Here is a 23,718-nt window from a genome sequence, read left to right on the forward strand (position 1 = left end):
CCAAGATGTGGCTTCCGCGCTGTCGGTAGTGGCCTTTCTAGGTCAGGCATGAAAGGAGCGATTTCTCTCTGTTCAATTTCTCTGCCACCCTCTTCCTATATATGGAGCAGGCATCACAGGCTGCAGCCCCAATGCTACTTTTAGCCGTGATGCAACACAACCGCCCTCATATACTTTTGGGGAGGACCCTACAAAGAGGAGCTACAGCAGGGACCAGGAAGGCCTGGGCTCTGGAGTTAGCGGGGTCTGCTTTGGAACCTCAGGCCGTTCCCTTAATCTAGGGAGCCTCTGCTGGCTCACCTGTAAAACAGCCACAACAACAGTAGCGATGTTACCGGGTTGAGGACCCATAGAAAAGGCAGATCCCAGAGTTTCAGAGATGGGGGTGCTCTCCATGAATGACAGCTACCATTACTATGATTACTCTTGTTATTGTCTGATAAGAACCACAAGTCAGTTCATCTTTAGATGCAACCCTGTTCCACCAGCAGTGCCTGCCCGGAGCACGGTGTTGACAAGCAGGCTGACTGTCACCTCTGGGCTTCATCCGCGGCGTCAGCCACAGGGTCGCCTGGGAAGGCACACATGTGGGTGGTCCCTAGGTGGACCCAAATGGATGAGCGTTTGGGGTGCTGATTCAATACAGCGGAAGTAAAGCCACTTTGGGGTTGAAGCCACCTCCCCCAAGGAGCCCACCAGGCTGGTAAAGCAGCCAGGATATCTAATCCACTGCCAAACCTCAAACCTGCGTAACTTAGGGCACTAGAGAGGGTCTCAGAGGTCCCTAGTGCAATACACCCATTTGAGAGGTGAGGAACTGAGGCTCAGAGAGGCGACATGAGGCATTCAAGGTTTTCCTCCAGCTTTTCAAAGACAGGTGCAGCCCTTCCTTTGCCCAGTGGGCCTTCTTCCTGCTCCTGCCGGGGCTCCTCACCTGTCACCAGACTGCCCTTAGAAGTACCCTGCCCTGGACAACAGTGCCAGGGCCCTGGTTTCAGAAGAGACCTTCACTGGCTTGGAAGCTGAAGATGTAGAACGTGGCCCCAGGAGAGCGTAACCCTGTTGATACCACTGCTTCATTCATAAGTCAAGGGTACCATTCGGAAAAGAATGAATACGATGGGACCCCAGGCTGAGGCAGAGTGTGCTCCTTGCCTGGGTGATGGAGAGACGATGAGGCATTGGCTTCATGGGAAGAAGACTGTGCCAGTCTCATCCATCATACCACACTTCTTCTCTCCTAGTGCTCCTTGCAGCATCTGGGGACTGCTGGGCACTCTCAAGGGCCAAAGACTGGGCACTGAATGGTGTAACGGGGAACCACAGCTCTGCAGCGTGACCAAGAGGCTCAGAGGACTGTTACTGAGATGGACATTAGTGTCCTGTTACAGCTGGGGCTCAGAGGGGCACTGCCACAGGACCCACACGACTGCATCTCAAGCTCAGGGCTGCCTTTGCCCTCATCACAGCCTCCAGGACAAAGTTCAGAGGATCTTCTGGGTGTGAAGACCCCGGCCCTGTCCGCCTGCCCTCCTGCCTGGTGCTCGCTCCCCTGTCATCTGTAACTGGATCCTTCCCGGAGCGCCCAGGTCCCTGTGATCTGTAACTGGATCCTTCCCGGAGCGCCCAGGCCCCTGTGATCTGTAACTGGATCCTTCCCGGAGCGCCCAGGTTGCTGCTGCTCTTCCGTCTTCTTGGCTGGTCCCTCTCAGGTGCCAGCCTCTACAAGGTGGATGTGCAGGGCTCCATCCTCACTCCCTAGACTCGTGGCATTAAGTGCTACCCACGTGTGATGACTGCTAAGATTCTATTCCCAGCCCAGCCCTCCACCCTGAACTCCAGGCTGTTAGACTCAGGGCCCACTCGCCGGCTCCACCCAGGTGTCTGACAAGCACAGCAAAGGTAACACGTCCAAGGCCACCCCTTGACTCCCCTGAGGAACTTGACCATCTCCACTTTGGAAACGGCAACTCTCTTCTGCTGGTTCCTCCCACCAACAACCTTGGTGCCCTCCCGACACCTCTCTTTCCCTCACACCCGCACTGACCCATTCACTGAGGAGTTCTTGCTGAATTCCCTGGCACCAAGCACGCCCTGGCAGGGTCAGGAGCCTGAGCCTTGGAATCACAGCTCTGCTGTTCACCAGCTGTGTGACCCAGAGCAAGTCACTTCACCTCTCTGGGCTTCATTTTCTTATCGTTACCAGTGAAGATAATTTGAGTAATAGCTCTCCCAAGGGCAGAAAGGAGAAATAAACAGGATCTCTCAGGAACCCACAGATCCCAGGGTCTGACAGAGAACAGGGAATGGCAACTGATTATTAAACGTCTGCTAAACAAATAAACAAATGAGTCCCTTAATGGAATATCCTGGGCGAACTGCCTGTACCTTGCGATCCCCACATCAGAATTCCACTGAGGGTCCCGCTGAGGGATCCAGCCTCTTCAGAAAACGACAAGGGCTACACAGGAAGTTTAGTGTCCCCACAACTGGCAGGGCCTTCCAGCTTCGCCAGACAAGCCTAGGACCCCGTGCGCTCCCGGGCATCGGCTCTCCCTTCCAGCACTCTGACGTCTGCTGCCCCGTGACTCCAGGGCCGGCCTTCCCCGACATGCCTGGGTGTCAGGGCACACCCGTCCCTGGGGGCCCTGAAGCAGCTCACAGGACAGTCTAAGGATGTGTTGGCGCATGACAGTGAGCTGCGCCCTGGGCATTAAGGAACCAGGTTGTCGTGGTTCCTGGTCGATGTGCGTGCTTCCCTTTCCCTCCTGCCGGGTGTTCCTCTAAATGACGAAACCTTACTTTAACACCTGAGACTGTGGACCTATTCTCCACAACGGGCTTCAGCAACCAAATCTGCTGGAAGCCTTTGCCCCTGCTGACGTGAGCAACATCAGTTCCTGTGGCTCCAGGACGTGACAGGTCAGAGCTGGGTCTGGATGCGGGGCCTCTGTGGTCGAGTCGCGGCGTGAGCCTGCCTGAGCCCCTTCCCTCCTGTCCCCCACTTCCCTCACTGGGTCTGTTCCTCATCTGTAACAAGAGGGCACCAGATTCTACCTTTGTGGCCCAGGGCGAAGGGGCACGAGAGTTCCTGTGGTGCGGGAGGAGACCTCTCAGCCTGGACTGCCCTCCTCCGAATGTGAAGAGAGTCCCTCCCACCTCCACCCCATGGGCTGGGAGGAAACAGCAGCAGAGAGGCCTGGGAAATCCACTCTACAGCCCCAATCCACCCTACAAACCCTGCGACCCCCAAATGCATTAATCCGTCCTGGTGGATACTTTACAATTAGACTGCCCTACCGAACACGGCTGGGAGTGTGTCTAAAGATAGCTGAGGCCGCTGGGAGCCTTAAGGCCCACTTCCCACTCCACTAGGAAGACTCCTGCATAGACGTGTGATCGTGCGGCTCAGTGGGTGTGGAAGGCTGGCCCAGAGGCGTCACAAGCTTCTTACACAAAAGTTTACCACGGTAGCTGACTGTGGCTTTACAACGGACCTACAGAACGGACATGTGTTCACCTACCCACCTTCTCCGCTTTCAGGGAACTGCCCCCCTCCTTCTGTAACAACCATGCTCAGTCCATGAGTTGAGGCGGCTGAATGCCCCTCCCCTTTTTCCCAGATTCAGCAAATCAAGGGACTCCATTCCCTGGGCCACAGTCATTGGCTTGGAGATGAGCCATCGACCTGAAGCTCGGCCAATCGGAATCCGCCCTAGGACTTTGGCAGGAGCCAGTGAACAGGATGTTTATCCTTCAGGACCTGCATCTCTAAGGTCTGCAAGGGCCTGTAGCTGTCAGGGGCCATCTTCCACCAGACAGAGAAAATCTGCTTGAAAATGAAGCCAACACAGGGTCCTCCTGATATTATCTGAGCCACTGGGTCCAGCCACTGAAGCCACCACTACCCCTGGGCTTTACAGCTACGTGAGCTAATAAGTACTTCTTCTCAGCTATAGCTAGTTCCAAGAGGGTTTCTGAAATTTTACAAACCAGAGTCCCTCATGACACATGTCATGCGTCTGGGACCTCTAGAGACAGATGTTTAGCATTCTGAGTGCCTCTCTTGGGTCCAGATATCTTACTGGATGCCTTGACCTCATTTCTCCATTTGGCTAATAATTTATTTCTGTAAAAAGCAATGAGAGTAGAGAGCTTCCATGCATGGAAGGCCTCAGAGTCAGAGAGACCAGGAATCACAATCTGCCTGGGCCCAAAGTCCACTCTCCCAACACTTTGCCTTCAAACAACACAAACTTAGGAGTCACACCTAAGTTCAGGGCAATTCTGAAACGTGCCAGTTGTGTGATCCTCGGGTAGTCCTTCAACCACTCTAGGCCTCAACTTCCTCATCCGCAAAACGGGAACAGCAGTAGGTTCCCCCGCCCTGCCACTTAGAACTGCAGGTTAAATGAGCGCTGCCTATATGCGTAACACAAGGCCTGGCGCGCCGGGTGCCGCGGCTGAACGCGTAATGCTGGCTGTGTTCAGGGGTCAGTCTGGGAGGAGACAATATTGCAGGATTTGGGTTGACTGGTGATTAGCCCTATCTCTGCTATAGTAATTTGAGGGAAAAAAAAAAAAAAAAGAGAGAAGAGAGAGAAAAGTAAAGAAAAAGAAAACAGAGGCAGTGTCCCAAACACGAGCCCTTCAGGTTCATCAGACAAGTCTCCTTAAATGGACCACACACCCGGCCTGGGGAGCTCCCTGCTCCCCAGGGAATGAAGCCAAAACGGAGTCCAGCTGACATTATTTGAACCACTGGATCCAGCCACTGAATCCAGCACAACCCCTGGGCTTTACAGTTACATGAGCTAATGAGAACTTCTTTTCAGCGTAAGCTAATTCAAAGACGGAACCAGAAAGCAGCTTTTGGTTCACTATAATAACTATTCATTGAGCACCTGCCACTGCCCAGCCCTGTGCTCCACAGCTGAGATAAAAGGGGAAGGCGGGGGTCCTGCCCTCTGGACGTTTACACTGGAGGGGGTGAGACACACACGTCCATACAGCGAGTCAGCTGAGGCACTTGTGAGCGAAGCACACAAGGGGATGGGCATCAGGAGAGGGCCCCACATCCCTGTCTGGCGGGGCCAACTACTAGGTATAAAATACATAAGATACAAGGATGTAACATACGGTGCAGGGAATATAACCAACATTTTATAGTAACTTTAATGGAGTATAATCTATAAAAATATCAAATTGCTATGTTGTACACCTGAAACTAATAAAACATAACAGTATACATATCATATAAATCAACTATACTTTTAAAAAATGGGCACAAGACTGGAACAGACACTTCCCCAGAGAGAATACAGCAGAGAAAAATATGTACGTGAAGAGATGCTCAGTACCACCAGGGAAATGCTGAGGAAGACCACAATGAGACACTGTGATGCATCCTTTTAAATGGCTAAAATAAACACTGGGACAGTGCCAAACTCCGATGAAGCTGCAGAGCATCTGACACTCTCACACGTTGATTGTGGCAACGCACAATGGCACAGCCACCCCGAGACACAGTGGGGCAGTTTTGACTCCATATGACCCAGTCACCCCATGCTTAGGTATTTACCCAAGAGAAATCAAAACTTTAATTCACACAAAAAGCTGCACACGAGTGTTTATGTTAGCTCCATTCAAAGCTGTCAACAACTAGAAGCAACACAGATGTCTTCTGTGAATGGATAAACGAACCGTGGGATATCCGCGTGATGGAATACTACTCGGTAAGAAAAAGGACCAGATACTGATATACCCGCCAGCCTGGGTGAATCTCAAAGGAGCTGTGATAAGTGAGAGACTCCAGTCTCAAGGGGTTAGTTACTGTATTATTCTATTTAGATGACATTCTCCTTAAGACAAAACTATAGTGATGAGACCAGAGCTGTGGTTGCCAGGGCTTAGGGATAGGTGAGCATGTGGCCATGAGGGGGGACAACACAAGACGGCTTTTTGGAGTGATGAAACTGTTTTACATCCTGACTGGGATGGTGGATACTCAAATCGATGCATGTGTTAAAATTCATAGAACACACACATACAGAAAAAGTCAATTTTACTGTATGCTAATTTAAAAAATGAGTTTCTTAAAAAGTCAAGGCAAACAGGACTCTGGTCCATATATTAAGGTGCTAACTCCGCCCTTTTCCAAAATGCAGTGGAACGACCCCTCTCTGAGCCCGCTCTCATCACCAGTCTCCCTTCCATCTTCTTACTGGTTGAAATAGTACCAGTAGAACCTTCCAGGTCTGCCTCCCCTATGCTCTTTCCCCTTCTACCTAGAACAAGTTATTCATCTGTGGAAGTTGCACCAATGGCCCCAATGATTCACCCTCTCTGTGTCTTGTCTTTTGACTGCGACTTTGCAGAGACCTCCCCCTCTGATTCTGGTCTCTTCGCTGTGGGACTTCCCTCAGCCCAACATAGGATGTTAGCAAACGTGACACACTCAGAGCTTGGAAGGTGCTGCCATGATTGGGCTTTCCCTGTTCTCACCCTCTGCCATATATTCCCAGGCTGGCCTGCTGGTTCCAGCTGTCCCATTATTCCAGTCAAGGCCATCCTGGACCAACTGACAGTGAGTTGATCCCCCAGATAAGGAAGCAAATGCAGCCAAGATCAGCTGAGCCTCCTAGCCCATCACCCAATGTGTGAGGGACATGTTATTAATGTATGCCACCAAGGTGTCCGGTCTGTTTGTTACATAGCATTAATCTGGCAGTAGGTAACTGATACATCATCCAGTTAAGTAACCATTCTCAGCTACCACCAAGAGATATCATTTGAAAAGAGTGTGGGGGGAACTGCAGAACACTGTGAAAGCGTCTGACCCACTGAGAAGAAAGCTGTTATTGAGATCGATGATAGTTTAGCAGAACAGAATACTTCAGTCTGCAAACAGCAGTCAACTTCTTGTGTGTTGTGGTCTTCCCCCTGATTAGAGAACTTGTATTACTATTATTTTTTAACTAAGCCTAAATTGGATGGAAGTTATTGTGCCTAAAATAACTTAATCTGCTTCCCATGCTCCAAACTGAATTTTCAGAGGCTCCAATGTTTAAAAATAAAAGACATGAAATAGGACAAGTAATTCTAATAAACTCGAAGCTGCCAACTCAAATCATTTTGAGACTGAGTGAGAGTCTGAACAAAGAAGTAAGTGAAATGTGACTGTAGCTCAAACAGCTCCCTGCGGACAAGCTCCTACTAGGTAACGTTTCACGTAACCTCTCAGCAAGTCGGCAAGGGCTGTGCTACTGGCCCCATTTTACAGCTGGGGACACTGAGGCACAGCGAGGCCGAGGTCACAGGCCATGAGGTGGTGCAAGTGACACCGAACCCAGGGCCATGTGACTCTAAGTCTTGGTCTTTCACTTAGACACCGCGCTGCCGTTCACGCCCTGTGAGGACTCAGTAACGGAGCACTGGCTTACCTGTCATCACGGAGTCTGTCCTTCACACTGAGCAGTTACTGGGAGTGACTAGAAGGTGTGCTATTTTAGGGGAGTCTGGCACTTTGCTGCCTGGTCACTGGGCTCAGCAATGTAGGGCTTGGCCACGGGGCTGCCATCTTTATAATCGCAAAGCCTTAGCCTCCCAGATCAACTTGACTGATACTTGGGAAGAAAGAGAGTGAGCATGGCTGGGAGAGTCACAGAGAAATCTATACTGCCTCCAAACACACCCTCAGTGAGTGTGCTTGCTGTGTGTTCCTCTGGTCCTCATGCCTTGGAAATGCCACAGCTCCAAAGTCCGCTCTGATCCTAGGGAGCCCAGAAATGAGCTGTGTATATTCCTGTTAACAACAGAAGCAATCGTTTTATTCCTGCAGCTACAGCTAAGCCAGTAAGCGTCTGGTGTAAGTGTTTCAGCATAGCCTTGTTAAAGCTCTGAACCTGCCTTCTGAGGTAGGTTCTATTATAGGTCCCATTTTACAGATGGAGAAATCGAGGCACAAAGTCCTTACAGGGTCTAGTCCAAGATAACTGAGCTAGTAAACAGCATGGCCTAGAGTGGAACCCAGAGCTGTGTGACTGCAGCTCTTTCTCTTAATGGTGCGGCATTAGCGCGTACCTTTAATGTGAAAGTCATAAAACAAGCCACATCCCAACTCTGACAGAATGCCTCGTTTCCTGTCGCATTAGTAATTTCTCAACCTGCCTTTCTAGAGCAAGCTAGTGAGAAAAACATCCACAACTCTGTCACGGCAAGTTTTCATGTGTGAAAAAGAAAAATAAAAACAAGGAATCCTATTCTTACTCAGCAGTCCGTGACCTGCTTTACCTTCTGAGTGACGCTCACCAAGCCAGCAGATGGTGTGTTCAAAGGAGAGTGTTCCCAGGGCCCAAGCAGGACCTCGGTTCTCCTTTCTGGTCCGGTTAAAACATCCTGGGTGTATTGGATTAACGAAGAACAAGAAAGGGGCCGAGGCTTGTGAGCAAACCAGATCGGAAGGGGAGGAGTGGGAAGTGCATGAGGAGCAGGCATCTAAGACCGCTTTTCTCAGCTGGGCCAAAGCCCTCGTGAGTTCCTGAACCCGCCTCAGCCCTGTTTTCCATTCCTTCCCGCAACATTTACTTTGGGAGTTAACCCCAAAGAGAGGGAGCTGGGTAGGACCTTGGACAGCGCCAAGCAGTGGCCCCTGTGGCAGCTGTATAGTAAAGAGGCCGCAGTGGGAACAGGATTCAACCAGTGGCTGCAGTCCACACCAGAGACCCTGCAGAGGAAAGGCAGGTGGCCAAAGATGAATGTGATGAAGCCAGGCTTCCTTTCCTAGGGGTGTGGAAGACCCACAATTAGAATCCCAAACTTGGAAACAGCCAATTAGAAGATATTTACAAATACTCTAGCACGTGCTTCATTTTGATGTAATGGTGACACAGAGTAGAGGCTGTCAAACCATATGAACTCAGCTTACACTCCCCAGCCCACCACATCCAGCTGTGAGATGATGGCGGGCCATGTCACTGTCAGAGATTCAGTCTCCTCCTCTGAATAAAGGGAACAGTAGCACCAGCCTCAGAGGGCACATGTGAGGACTTAATGAAAGAACAGCTTCTGGCTGAACACCTGGTGTCTCTTCCTTATCTCTTTCTTGGCCATGGAACCACAGGGGTTTGCAGCTGGGTAAATAAGATCCAATGATGGACCAGCTTCTTGGGCTGGATCAGGGTTTCTCAGCCTTGGCACGACTGACATTTGGGTCAGGTGGCTCTCTGCTGTGGGCGGCTGTCCTGTGCGCTGTGGGGCACTGAGCAGCGTCCCTGGCCTCCCCCCGCTGGGTTCTAGTAGCACTGCCCCTCCCCCCAGCAGAGCTGTGACAGCCAAAAATGTCCCTGGGACTGGGAGGAAGGCGATACTGCCTCCAGTTGAGAACCATGGGGTTAGAGGTGCAAGGAAACCCAATGGGGTTTAGGAGGGCAGGGGCAGTGAGTGAGGAAAAAGAAGCAACACCAATGAAATCATAATAAAAAGTCCCATGACAGCTATTCTGCAAGAAACCCCTTCAGGTAAACTGTACCCATGAACAGAATTTGTTTCTTGAACCTAACAGGTGAGAATACCACACTTCCTTTTCAACCCTAGTAACTTGTGACCAGTTCCCTGGAATAGACACAACTGCCCTCCGAAGACCCATTTCTTCTTGCTGAGCTGCTAAGAAAAAAACCACATAATTAGTGGCTGCATCCTTTTTACAGGTAAACAGGCACTGCCCATGGTTACACAGAGACAGCCAGAAACAAAAGAACCACCACAGAGAAGACATGGGAGACTCCGGCAGGCACTTTGCCCGGAGGCCGAACATCTGGCTGGTCACGGGGCCTGTCTCTGGAAATACAGTACCTTCCACACAGAGGGAGCGGGCAGGGCTGACGGGCCGCGCTTTGATGCTAAGCGGACACCTACTGCCTGTGGCCTGTTCTGGTGGGCCCGTTACTCATCAGGCCCACACTGTTAAGGGGACCTTAGTCAGAACTGCGGAGGTTGCTGTGTCCTGAGGGCCCGGGGTGAGAGCTGCCCTGGCCGTTATCTTGTTGTCATTGTCCTCTGGGATTGAGTGGGTCACTGCCTACTTCCGCCCTGCGTTTCTTCAGGTGTTAAACAGATTCACTGAACGTAGGCCCATTTGGCTCTAGAGGGTGTTTGATATACAGTAGGCCACGTGCAGCCCACAGATGTTTGGCCCACAGACAAATTAGTTTTAAAATCTTGACTTTATATCAAGATATGGGTTTCTGTCTTCTCTTAGAAACTTCACAGATCGGCAACCTGCAGCCTCATACAATGATAATCGACTAGGGTGAGCGTAGCCGACTCTCTTCGATGGCGTCTCTGAGCTCCGCGCCAGACCCCGCCCTATAGTCACAACTCCCTGGCTTTATTTATTTACACGACCTGCATGGACCCGAGTTTGCCACAGTCCCCCAGGCCACAGGGATAAATTTGGGGTGTTTGTCTGCTCTGTTGATCCTGGATGCTGGGAAGGTGCCAAACATCAAAAAGCAAGATGCTGAAAGATCACAGAAACAAGTCAGGAGGGGGCCTCCCACCAGGGCACACCTGTCCCAGCTGGGATGTCAGTCCTGGCGGTGAGCTGCCTCCTCTCCAAAATAATCATCTGATTAATAATGACAAGGTAAGAGGTGGAAGATGAGACAATAACAGAGGCTGCAATGAGAAAAAGACTTCTATAATTTATACAAGTCTGTTCACGGTCCCCTTGGAGCTGGGGGTGAGACATCAGTGCTCCGCCGTATTGAATCAAAACAAAGCACTAACACGTCAGAAAAGGGGTCAAAGATTCAGTGAGCCCAAATGGCTTCCATCCGATCTGAGTTATTCCAGGACCCAGTGGGTCCTGAAAGGGGGCCAGTACTGGCCCCACAGCCTCCAGAGCCGACTCCCTGGGTGGAAGCTCTGAACTGTGTGAAGTGCCCCACCTCAGAGCAAACTGCCCCATCCTGCAAGACAAGGCCAACAGTCCTCCAGGACCTCGGACAGCTGCCAGGCCCCAAATCTGGTTCCTGCAGAGGCCTGCCTGTCAAAGGCATGCATGTCTAAACAGGGCTGCGGAGCTAACTGCTCCTCCCCCGCCCCCCAGGCTGGGTGGGGCCCTCGACGACCTGTTCGCAGCACCCTCCCCCAACGCGGGTGGCAGGGATGCCACCACAGTTGTGCTGCGCCACCTGCTGCAAGCTCCCCAGCCAACTTGGCAGAGAGGAAGGAGGACAGCTTGCTATTCTTACTGCTCTGGGACTAGGTGTTAATTTGGCAGCTCTTCCACGCAGAGGAAGCCTTCTTTGGGAAATGCTCTCTCCCCTCACAACCCTGACCCAGCTTTCTCCGAGTTTCCCCTCCCTCTGCTCTGCCGGCTCCACCTGGCCTGCCCTGTCCCAGCTTCCACCCTGTACCTCCTCTTGCTCTCCCTGTCTCCCTGAGCTCCTTTTCCCACCTCTGTGATACCCATTCCTAAGTTTGTACTGGGAAACTTTCCCCCAAGGAGTGTTTCTGAAATCCTGCAAGAGAGGACTCTGGCATCTGAGAGCGAGAAGTCAGAATTCCTGGACGTTCTGGGGAATTCCCCAAATCATATTATTCTTAAAATAGTCCCAACATTCTTCAAACTATCTATTCCTTGGAACTCTAAAGTGATTGGCTTAATAAATAAGAAATATTAATTCAGTGATATTTCACAAAGAATCATAGCCGAGAGCAGATATTCAAATGCTGGTAAACGCTAGTGAACACAACTGGGTCCTGTTTGGATAACAGTGCAATGTGCGCATCTCCTGCCAACGTTGACAGTGCCACACAGAACCTGTGTCAAAATCGCCAAATTAAGGACTTTCTGTGCTTTCAAAACCTACTTCTTGGAATGCCACTCGTATCGAGTATACTCTGCACATAAACTTATTAGTATTTATTTTATTTGCAAAAATGACTCATTGTTTGCAGAAGAGCTGTGAACATATTACTTAAGACAAGGCATCAGCTAAAAGCAAGACTGACTAATGAGATCGTGACCATTCCTCTCCCACAAGCTCTGGTACTGGTTCCTGGAACCATCGACCTTCACCTCCAACTCCACACGTGGCAATTCCTGCTCTCATTTTTGCCTCGGCAGTGTGGATTCCTTCAAACCAGGGATGTTGATTGTTACATTCTGATTTTCAGAGGAGAATTATCATACTTGTTCCTGATTTCCTGACAGATTTTTCTTGAGATCTGGAAAAACATACGTTTCCTGAGAAACCCAGGCAGGAATTCACACCTGATGCCAAGCCCAGAGGCTGCCATCCTAGGAGAACTTCACATCTCTCTCCCGCCTTCAGGACCTCACAGAGACTGGTTCTAAACTCAATGCCTCATTTTCACCTTGTCTGCTCCCAAGCCAGTTTCCCCTCTGTTTTCTGTCTCCTTGACCATCATTTGCCCAGACATTCAGCCTCAAAACCTTGGCATTACCTGGTTCAGGCCCTCTCACCCTTTTTCTGGGCTCCTGTGAAAGCACCCTGCCCCATCTTCTCACCACTCACTCCCTCCAGCTGCCACAGTGACCCTCAGAAAGTAGGGACCAGAGCTCAGAGACCTGTGAGGGCTCCTTTCCCCAGAGACCAAGATGGAAACTCCCTCAAGACCTATCCCCAGCTCCCAGCCCTGCTTTCCAGGGCGTCCTAACCACAGGGGCAAGTGCCCTGTTCTCTGCCACAGTGGGGGCTCCTTGAGCTCTGCAGCTGTCCTGCACACCTGGACAGACCATCTCACCCTTTGTGCCTATCAAAATGGGACACATCAAATTGGTATGAGAGGGTTGGGGTTAGTGATATCTGTCAAAATTTTAAAATGCACCTGCCCACTAAGCCAGAATCACTTCTAAAAAAGTCAATCCTATGGGTCTACCTGCCAAAGCATACAGTTATTTGAAATATGCCTGGCAATACTGTTTGAGGGAGAAGAATCTGGAAACCTCTTAAATGTTCAAATGGAGCAATGGTGAAATAAATTATGAAACAGCTATTGCAGTGAATACTCTGTAGCTTTCAAAAGGAACAAGCCAGCTTTATTAAATTAAAAAGGCAAGCTACAGAACGCCGGGTAGAGCCTGGCACTGGCTTACATAAGGACTGACGATTTCTGAAAAGTTACATAAGAAACTTGACAGTGATCACAAGGGTGGGGGGCACAAGGCACATCAGAATGGGGTGTGATGTTTACTTCTCCTTACATCTTTCGGGAGTGTTTCAGTTTTTTTTTAATACCATGATTTTATCACTTCCTCCAAAACGTCTGCTCCCCAGACTCCCCGTTTCCCGTGCTCCCGTTCTGCTGGTAAAAAAATAGTCACACACATACAGAGCTTACTACGTGCGAGGTGCAGCTCTAAGAGCTCGGCACACGCACTCGTGGAAGCATCGCAGCCACCCTGTGAGGGGATATGTCAATCTCCATTGTCCAGATGAAGACCCTGAGGCCTGGGAGAGCTGAAGCCCACTGCCTAAGGCCACACAGCTGGGCCACAAACCAGGCAGACACATGACACATACCTAGGTGCTCTACAAATTCCTAGTGCATAAGGGCGGGAACAAAGGAAACAAACGCTGCCTTGTGATGACAGCATGTCCTACACACCTGTGGACCCCGAGGGCTGGGGCCACGTCTGGTCATCCGTGTAATGATACCCCCGCCACCTCCCTGCAAGCCGAGGGGCCTGTGTGGAGAAGGCGCTACACAGGCGTTTGTGACTTGAACACGGAGGCTGTCTCTGTTGAATGATCTGGCACATCTCCAAGTCCGCCTGGTCTGGCAAGGACGCCAGGTATGTCATGAAAGGTCTCTTCTTTCACACCCAACAACCAGTCCTCAAATCTGTCTGGGGTCCGATCACCCCTCACGCTGCCCTTCTCATCACTCTGGCCGAGCCACCAACTCTACAAAAGCCTCCTGACCCAGCCTTCTCCAAATCCATTCTCTGCAGGACATCCTGAGTGAGGGTTTAAAAATGTAAGCCAGGTCATATCACACTCCTGCTTCCAGTCCTTCCGTGATTTCCCAACCCACTTGGAGTAAACCCCCAAGTCACCGTTACAGCCTCCAAGGCCCTGTATGATCTGGCCTTGGCAACCTCTCCAGTCTCATTCTCCTGCTTTCTCTATTCTGGCCACACTGGCCCTATTTGACACACCAAGCATACTCCTGCCTCAGGGCCTCTGCACCAACTGTTCCCTCTATCTGACACTTTTCCCCCAGAAATTCACAAAGTCTACCTTCAGAGAAGCCCTTCCTTACTATTTGGTGAAAACACCACCCATGTGACTCTGCGGCTTTCTAGCCTCTAATTCTGCATTAATATTCTTCAAAGACTTCCTTGTTTGGCAGTGTATTATATGTTTATTTGTCCATTTTCCATCTCCTCTACTCCATAAAGGTGGAGGTTTTCCCTCTTTTTTTCTGTTATGTTCTCTGTTATATCTCCAGTGCTTGCTGAGTCCTTTAGCAGGTGCTCGGTAATACTGACCGGATGAAAGAGATGTTTGCCGGACACAAGCCCCTTAGACGGGGGCCTTTCCGTGTATCTGCTCAGCAGAGGTGCTGCCCTGGAGATGCTCCATTCTGCCACTTTTTCTGGGACTTGTAAAAGCTGCACCGTCGTCCTCTTCTTCCTCTTCATGGAGCTGATCTCTGCCCCCTCCGCACCAAACAGAAAGAAATGGCAGGAATGGAACCTGATTACTGTGATTACTGGACGCCTAGGGGACAGGGAGGCCACCTGAGTATGAGCGGCGTAGCTGTCGCCCTCATCATTTGCAGAAAGGGCGATTCATTCTGATCTCCGTGGGCAGGAGCCCTGCGGACGTGGAGGGCCGGTACCCTGGGGACTGCACTTTCCCTGCATCCCTTAACACAGCCCCAGAAATAGCCTGGCCAGCAGATGGAAGTGATTAAGTGGCATTTTACATGTCATCTCTCCAGGTGACAGGGCGGCAGGTCCCCCCAGAGAGGGGCCTCCGGGTAACGAGCTTCTGAGGAGTGGGGCGTTCTCCTGTGGGAGAGGCCTGGCCCCTAGCGGCCAGTGCGGCCATCTGGGCCCGGCTGAGCTCTCGGGCTCCCAGAAAAGCCAGAGCCCAGCTGTTGCACCCAGTTTCCCCGCGGGTAGGCCCTGAGTCACTGTATCAGGACTGAGATGTTCCCATGGGGGAAGGAGGGAGGGAAAGGCTGATTTTCGGAATAATTCATGTTATAAATTAGTGCTTCATGAGCACCTACTATGTGCTGAACCCTCAGTGTCCCTGTGTCTCAGGGCAGGCAGTGCAGTAGACTCTTGCCCTGGCCTGCAACTTTCTCTCACAATGACCTTAGGCAAATCACTTACATTTCCTAGGCCTCAAACTTTTCACCTGCAGACATGGATGGATGGATGGATGGAGAGACAGAGAGATGTCTGTGGGGGTTTCATGGGGATTCTTTCCTCACCTTTCTCATGAGTCTCATTACTAACAGCAGCTCACACGGAGACACGCTGTGTCCAGCTCTCATACAGAATCCTCACCTAACATCCCAGCAGATCAGCGATGTCAGTATTTCTCTTTACACGTGAGGCAACTGAGACTCAGAGAGGCTGGATCCTTGCCAGAGATCTCCCTCCTCTTTCGTGGCAGAGCTGACTCCCAAACCCCCATGCTTTCCACGTGGATACCAGGGGTCTCAAACTGACCTGCCTTCGAGGGCCAGGCCGCTGACGGACCTCAGTGAGGCAGGCCCGGGGGGCAGTGCAAGAGGGAGCAGTGGGGAAGGTGCCAGCCTGGGGCACATGCATCCCATCAGAAGGTATCTGCACTTGTATTTTGTTTCGCGGCGTGGCCCACACCTAACCAGTCTGCCAGTCTGGCCACACGACTGAGACTTCTTGAAGAGGGTCTGCACTCCTTTCTGGCCTCCGGGCGCTGCTGATGCCTGCGGAGCCTGGAAGGTTTGGGCCAGTCTGCAGAAGCAACGTGAGTCCTAGGTCCCAGGAAGGACCTCTGTGACTCCATTTGTGTGTGAAGCAGGGTCAGCCTGGGTTCAGGTGATCCCTGGTGGTGCACAGGTTGGAGCGTTTCAACCCCGAGCCAAACTCCCGCTAACTGGGAGGACATGGTAGCTCCTATTTCAGCATAAAACTATATTTAACGATTTTAAGAGTAAACGTGGCAGCAGATGGAGGTGGGGAGTGGGAAAAAGATCGACCATGTTTTCTGCTGAGAATCCGGTTGGGAATTTGTGCTGTGACCTACATCACTCCGGCTTCCCCCCACCCCGGACCGCTTCCTCTCCCCTCACAGGGCAGCAGAACACGATGCATTTCCCAGGGATGAATTACTCTGCAGAAAAACGTTTCTATAACGTGCTAAACGACAGCACAACAAATCACTTCAGGCTTCACCGCTGCGCGGTCCAGTTCCGCGGGGTGAGTGCTTGGAATCCTGGCCTCCCTTCATTAGCACACTTTCAAAGGAGCACTTGAGACTTCCCTCAGTATCTGCTCACGTCTGCCACGTGTCACCTCTCAGTGTCCGTCTTTCCCCCCGAAACACCATGGATGCCAGTGACACGGGGCCCCCAAAGGAGGAGGGCATTAGGGGGCGTTGTTTGTCTGCTCACCATTCTTGGGGGGCAGGCTCCGGTCCCCACGTGGGCCAGACTGATACACAGAGTCCAAAATGGAAAAGAAATGGCCCACTTCCTACTGTCCTACTTTCTAATTCCGACTGCTGCCGGCAGCAGCAAGGAAGGCAACGGGAGGCGGAGAGATTTGGAGAAAAAAATTCAACCTGCTGATTCTTCAACTCTCAGGTTTGTGCAGATGGCAGAGGACTTGGAAGTCACGATGCCCCTTGCAGAACACAGTGAAATACTAACACATTAAACAGAAAAAATAAAATAGAGCAGAGTGTGTAAAAGCAGGTGCCACTGAATACTGGACCCCAGGCTGTACAAGCCAGAAAGTTTAAGAACATTTGTGAAGAAAAATGAGAAAATTCCGCCCACTAGGTTTAATCCCCTGCCCGCCTTGCCTCTCCCACCCCAACCCCGGAAAGGAACCACCTTGACTGATGTTCAGCAGTGGATGAGCTGGCAGAACACACACCGGAGCAGAGTGTGAGCAATGCACCTTGGGTACCGCACATCCAAAGCCAAGACAGAGAGAGGCTGGCTGAGCAGCAGGTAAGAGCCAGGACTGCAAATTCAAGTCTCCCCTGGCTCCAGGCAGGTAGTATGAGTGAGTATGGGAGAAAGACAGCCAAACGCCAGCGGCAAACGGCAGGGAAGGCTCAGCTCAGTGTCCAGGAGACAGCAAAGTTGGGGGCGCAGCAGGGACTGGGCAGCACTGTTTGTAGCCAAGTGTGGTCGAGTGGGAACGGAGTGAGTATCTGTCTGCCCCGGCTGCCATAACAAAATACCACAGACAGGGCGGCTTCAGCAGCAGACATTTATTTCTCACAGTTCTGGAGGCTGGAAGTCCAAGATCAAGGCGCCAGCAGATTCGGTTCTGGGTGAAGGCTGTCTTCCTGGCTCACAGATAGTGCCTTTCCACTGTGCCCTCACATGGCCGAAAGAGAGCTCTCTGGTGTCTCTTGCTCTTCTTCTAAGGGCATCAATCCCATGATGGGGGCCCCACTCTTACAACTTCGTCTAACCCTCATCACCTCTCAAAGGCCCCACTTCCAAGTATCATCACACTGGGGACTCGGACTTCAGTATATAAATCTGGGGGGCACAAACATTCAGTCCTCAAGAGGCTGTGACCAATTCTGATTTTTCAAGAGAAGCTTGATATCTGACTTTTAAAAAATCTGACACCTTCTAATTTTTTAATATTGGCAACATTTCAAGTAAGAAAAATAACATGGACCTAGAGATCATCATACTAAGTGAAGTAAATTAGATACAAAAAGACAAATATCATGTGATATCACTTATATGTGGAATCTTAAAAAGTGACACAAACAAACTTATTTACAAACAGAAAGAGACTCACAGACATACAAAACAAAATTATGGTTACTGGGGTGGGAATGGGGGTGGGAGGGATAAATTGGGAGTTTGGGATTGGCAGATACTAACTACTATGTACAGAGTAGATAAACAACAAGGCCCTACTGTGCAGCAAGGGAACTATATTCAACATCTTGTAATAGCCTATGATGGAAAAGAATCTAAAAAAGTATACATGTACAACTGAATCACTTTGCTATACACCTGACCAACTAACAAAACATTGTAAATCAACTACACTTCAATAAAAAAAGATGCATGCACCCCAATGTTCACAGCAGCACTATTCACAACAGCCAAGACACTGAAACAACCTAAATGCCAGTGACAAATAACTGGATAAAGAAGATGTGGTATCTATATAGGATGGAATACTACTCGGCCACGAAGAAGAAAGAAATAATGCCATTTGTAGCAACATGAATAGACCTAGAGATTGTCATATTAAGTGAAGTGAGTCAGACAGAGAAAGACAAATATCATATGATGTCACTTGTATGTGGAATCTAAAAAATGATACAAAAGAACTTATTTACAAAAACAAAACAGATGAACATACATCAAAAACAAACTTACGGTCAAAAAAGGGGAGAGGTGGGGGGTAAATTAGGAGTTTGGGATTAGCAGATACCTACTACCATATATAAAGTGGATTAAAAGAAAGACAGACCTTCCTGAGATGGTCAAATAAGACAGCTAGCTAGGAGGGTCAAGCTCCATCCAAAGGCTGTGGGCTTGCCACCATGCCCCCAAACCATGGGCTATGGCCCCTGACAGGCCAAGCTCCGCATGGGCTGGCAGGTAACCCTGGGGTCACCAGGTACCTTTCCTTATCAGTATTAGGTGGAACCTTATGAAATTTTTATTGGCAACTTTGTAAGGTTCCATCTAATAAAATGGAGATATGGTGCCCACCCAGTTAACAGATGAGATGAGCAGGTGAAACCTACAGCCGGCGCCCACAGTAGGCGCTCAGCAAACGAGGGGAGGAGGCGGGGCAGGGCCACCCTTTGTCAGCGAGTCCCTTTGTGTTCAGTGGCCGGAAGGCCTGAATCAGCACTGGGGAGACCAGAGGACAGCTGTCAAGACTCTAAGAATAATCATACATTTGGGGTTTTATTTCTTTAGTTGAGAGAGCTTTTTTTAAACTAGAAATCTCTCAGGGTGAGCATCTGAGCTGAGACACCAGACCGGCTGTTTTCTGGGCGCAGCGCAGACAGGAAATGATCAGACACACCGGACCGCGCGCACCTTCACTACCCACGAAGGAAACCATCTACAAGCTCCAACCTGTGATCCCATCTTGCTAGAAAAAGACCAAGGAGGAGAGGGCAGCTTACTGTGGGGCTGCGAGGAGGGCTGTTGAATTTCAACTGGGGTCTAGACCGACATTTAGTCAGAAGTCTGGTGTCAACATCGTGTCATTTGTCACACTCTCCTGTCGACATGCTTTGTGTACTTTTCAAAGCCCATGAAGTTGAGCCCCAGGTTCCCTGTGCTAAGCAGGCACAAAGCTTTCTCTCTCGGCTCTGATCAATAGGCAGCTAGGACCGCACAACACGTCGGGATGATCGCATTACTGTACAGTTGTCACGAGTCTGTGGGCTGACGTTTGGTAAACGCTCCACAAGGGACGCCTGGACCGCCCACCCTGCAGGGGGACACCAGCTCGCCTGTGCAAGGCAGTGTTGTCTTCTCAGACTTGCACGGGGCAGCTGTTCTTAACATCGGGGTCTTAGGACCGCCCCTCTGACTCACTTTTTATCAGGAAATTGGGCCAAAATGCACATGACTCAGTGAGAGGCTGATTTCCATCAAGCATCGCAGGCCAGGGGCCGCCTTCAAAAGAAGAAGGGGACCTCCTCTCATGAACTATTGTGGCACTTTCAAAATAGCGAGATGGAGGCCCTGGTAGCAGAAATAACTGAATAAAAGACAAATACAGTTTTCCATATGGTGTATGCTATCTGGGGGGAAAGGCATCTCTTTATCACGGGCAGCACAGGTAAAACCGTATCTTCTCACAAAGGTCCTGAAGCAACGAGAAAGACACAAGCAAGTGACTTGGCTGCAATTTCAAAGCCCTAGGCAGGTAAGAGGGGCAGTCCTGCCGATGTCTGTCCACTGGAAGTTCGACTTGGAAATGCTGGGAAGTTTGATGCCAAAGGCTCTCCCCACAAGACAGAAGTGGAAGTAAGCCCGTTTCTGAGTCACAGCACCACTGTTAGAAGGAAACAGATCGCCCAACCCTCCTCCGCATACCATTTTAAAGACCTATGGCGAAAGGAAACCTGTTCTGTCCAGCAAACCCGTGTTTCTCAAATGACGAGTCCCAGACCCACTCTCAGAGATCCACAGCTTTGCTATATGGATTTTCATATCTTTTATTTCCGTTATGATGGTAACATTTTAGAAATAGTATACAGTTGACCCTTGAACAACATGGATTTGAATTGTGTGGGTCCACTGACACGGGGATATTTTTCAATAAGTATATTGGAAAATTTTTTGGAGATCTGCAACAATTTGAAAAAATTCACAGATAAACTGCATAGCCTAGAAACATTCAAAAAAAATTAAGAAAGCTAGCTATGGCATGAATGCATAAAATAGTTGTAGATATACCAGAAACATACAAAATATGTGTTAATCGACTGTTTATGCGACTGGTAAGGTCAACAGTAGGCCATTAGTAGTTAAGTTTGGGGGAGTCAAAAGTTGTATAAAGATTTTTGACTGCGCAAGGGGTGGGCACCTCTAAGCCCCGTGTTGCTCAAGGGTTGAGTGTTAATCACATTCTCTAGCAGCTAAGACTCTAAAAACATCATTTGGGTTCCCTGAATCCAAGGATGTAAATGCCTCGATGTAATAAGAGACTTATTAGAACAGAGGGGTATCTAATCAGTGATAAAGTAGTGACACCAGTAATTTTTTTTTTTTACTTTTATAAGACATATAAGAACAAGGAATTTATACGTAGTTTTAAGTTGGTTCATACCTAAGTCAAATGAATACGAAAATAACTTCAGTCTGTGAGATGTTTCCTTGGGTTCATCCCCACGTGCTTAAAAAAAGCCTGACAGAGACCATCTGAGCTCTGGAACACCTGTGAGCTACAGAGAAAATGAACCTTCCCTTTGATCAAAATGTACAAAGGTATAAAACCACAGAGCCCCGCGTTTCTTGAGAACCTCCGATCAACAATGCTCACGTGCGGACTTGCTCTCTTGTAAGCCCTTCAAACTCCCAGCGTCCAGGCCTGAGTCTCCACACCAGCGCCTGCAGGCTCACGGGCCCCGCTGGGACTCGGGGTGTCCAGGACGCAGACACACGCTCAGTCCAACCTCAGAAGACTCAAGGAAGGACGTGCCGGCGGAGCACGTGAATGGGAACGGTACTCACATGAAGAAGGGCACCAGCTGGACCAGGGTCTCCTTCCGGGGGCTGGCGGCAAACTCGGGGACCACCTGGATGACTTTGTTCATGACGCTGCGCAGGTAGTTCTGGAGCTGCTTCCTGCGTTCCTCCACGAACTTGGCGTCCTGGGAAAAAGGACAGACAGGTGTGCTCAGGGATGTTTTCCTCACTCATCCAAAGACTGATGACCCGCAGAACACGCAACCATCAGTCACGGCCACCCAGAGCGAGTGCTGCATGCAAAGGCTTAACACGCATAATCGCGTTAAATAACAGGGAAGACGCATGCGATGTGACTGTTGTTGGTGGGGAAAGCAGGTCCATGAAACTCCCCACAGAGTGTTTCCAGGAATGAACGAGGCCTCAGCACTGCAATGTGCTGAGGGTGGTGCTGGGACCCAGACAGAATCATGGGCACAGATGGCCACTACCGCAGCCCTGGTGGAGTTCACGGACCAGTGGGGAGACACCAGTAAATCCACACAGGTCAGTGTATAAATACTAATCACACTCGATGCCACCCGCCAGAGAATGCCTTCATGGGACTGTTCCGAAATATAAATCAGCTGTCACTATTTAAGAAAGATTTCATTAAAAAAAAATTCCACCTTCTCTGGAAAAACCAGGAGATGTAGCGGCAAGGCCCCATCCCCAGCTCCGCTCCGGGCGGGGGGCTGCCAGTGAGGCCCTGAGGCAGGCCCAGGGCCCAGGTCTGCGCCACCCCCACCCCTCCGCACTCAGGCCCCGCCTTGCTCACGCCCCTACCCATCCAACCTGGTGACTGCTTGGCCCTCGTTAGCAAGGCCAACCCCCAGGCGTGCGCCCTGAGCAGTCACTCGGGGTCAGAACTCAGACCTATGTGACAATCTGCTGTCCCTGTGCTGAAATTCTCAATCATTCTGGCACGAGGGGCCCCACAGATTCCAGAACCCACCCTGCTCATGCATCTGCACTGGGGACCCTGGCTTACAACAAGGAAACTGCCACCAGCATGGGGGCAGGAAGTGATGCTCCTTCCAGACTGAGGGCTGGTTGGGGTGGGGGGAGGCCAGGGAGAAGAGGACAGCAGGGGGGGGGGGTGGCAGGAGAACAGGGTCATTCACCCTCACAGGGACGCAAGAAGCCTTGTACTCTGAGGAGACTCACGTGACAAATAGAGAAATTGTGGCCCAGAGCAGGGCTGGGCTGCTGGCCCACAAATAGACGGGGACACCCACCCCCCCTCCCCCCCACCAGTCTGGGGCTCTGGAACAGTCTGCTGGATGAGCCCACGTGCTCATAGACACCTGAGAACACACCTAGTTACCACAAAGCCCTGCCAAGGACCTGAGCAGAGCAGACGGATTCTCTCTTAAGCGTTGCCAGATTTAGCAAAAAGACAAGTTGCCCAGTGAAATGTGAATTTCAGATAAACAATGAATTTTTCAGTATTCATAACTCCATGTTCAATAATTCATAACTAATTTTTCAGGATTCAAGTATGTCCTATACAATAAAACCTTTCCATGAAATATTTGGGACACATTTACACTAAGAAATTATTCATTGTTTATCTGAAATTCAAATTTTACTGGATGTCCTGTATTTCACCTGGACACTCTCCTCCGAGTGCCAGGGGGAGGAAGGAACACGGAGCATCTGCTGCTTCAAGGTCGCAGCAAGGTCTTCTTGCCGGAAGCCACCCCCTGATGCACTGCCTCAGCTGGACCTTCCTCCAGAGGGTGACGGCACTTGAACATTGCCGCCAGCCACTCCAGCTTGACCACCAGCGCTGTCTCATGCCGGGGCTGACATCTCCTGCAGCCTGGCAGGAAGAGCAAAGGCATCGGGCCAGGGGAGCTGAGGGTCCTGGTCCCCGAGCTCAGCCACCCGGGCTCCGCTCACTGGTCTGATGCCAGAGTCCGCTGCATGGTCTCCAAGTTCCAACCAATCATTTGGAAATTAGATGCTCCTCCTTGGGAAGGCGGTTAATGTGTCAGGTGAGGGCCGAATGGAGCTCATCAGGCCTAGTTTTTAATCTGCATGAGAAACCCTCAAGGGCAGCCTGAGAGGCTCTGCTGAGGGAAGGCAGGAAAGTGGATAATCAGCCCTGGGAGAACTCGTGGGGATTTCTCCTTTTTTGGAAGGAGGACGCTTGAAACACAAAAGCGATAAGGAGAGACTAGGGGAGGCTCCTCGTGCTGCTTGTGGGGCTGGGTTGGGCCACAGGGTCCTAGGAAGGAGAGGACCCCCAAAGTGAAGGTCAGAGGACCCTGCGCA

At 50.5% G+C, this 23,718-nt stretch overlaps 1 protein-coding gene across 3 annotated transcripts in view; it reads right to left on the bottom strand.

The window, feature by feature from the left end:
* The window catches only part of SNX29 (sorting nexin 29), a 587,367-nt gene that overhangs the window by 22,164 nt on the left and 541,485 nt on the right, over positions 1-23,718 (bottom strand). For all 3 annotated transcript variants that reach the window (XM_032460769.1, XM_006190981.3, XM_032460771.1), the window contains one exon: positions 21,445-21,584. In XM_032460769.1, coding sequence (XP_032316660.1) covers positions 21,445-21,584 — 140 coding nt within the window. The remainder of the gene's footprint in view (positions 1-21,444; positions 21,585-23,718) is intronic.

The sequence above is a fragment of the Camelus ferus genome, chromosome 18, assembly GCF_009834535.1.
Source record: "Camelus ferus isolate YT-003-E chromosome 18, BCGSAC_Cfer_1.0, whole genome shotgun sequence".
NCBI lineage: Eukaryota > Metazoa > Chordata > Mammalia > Artiodactyla > Camelidae > Camelus > Camelus ferus.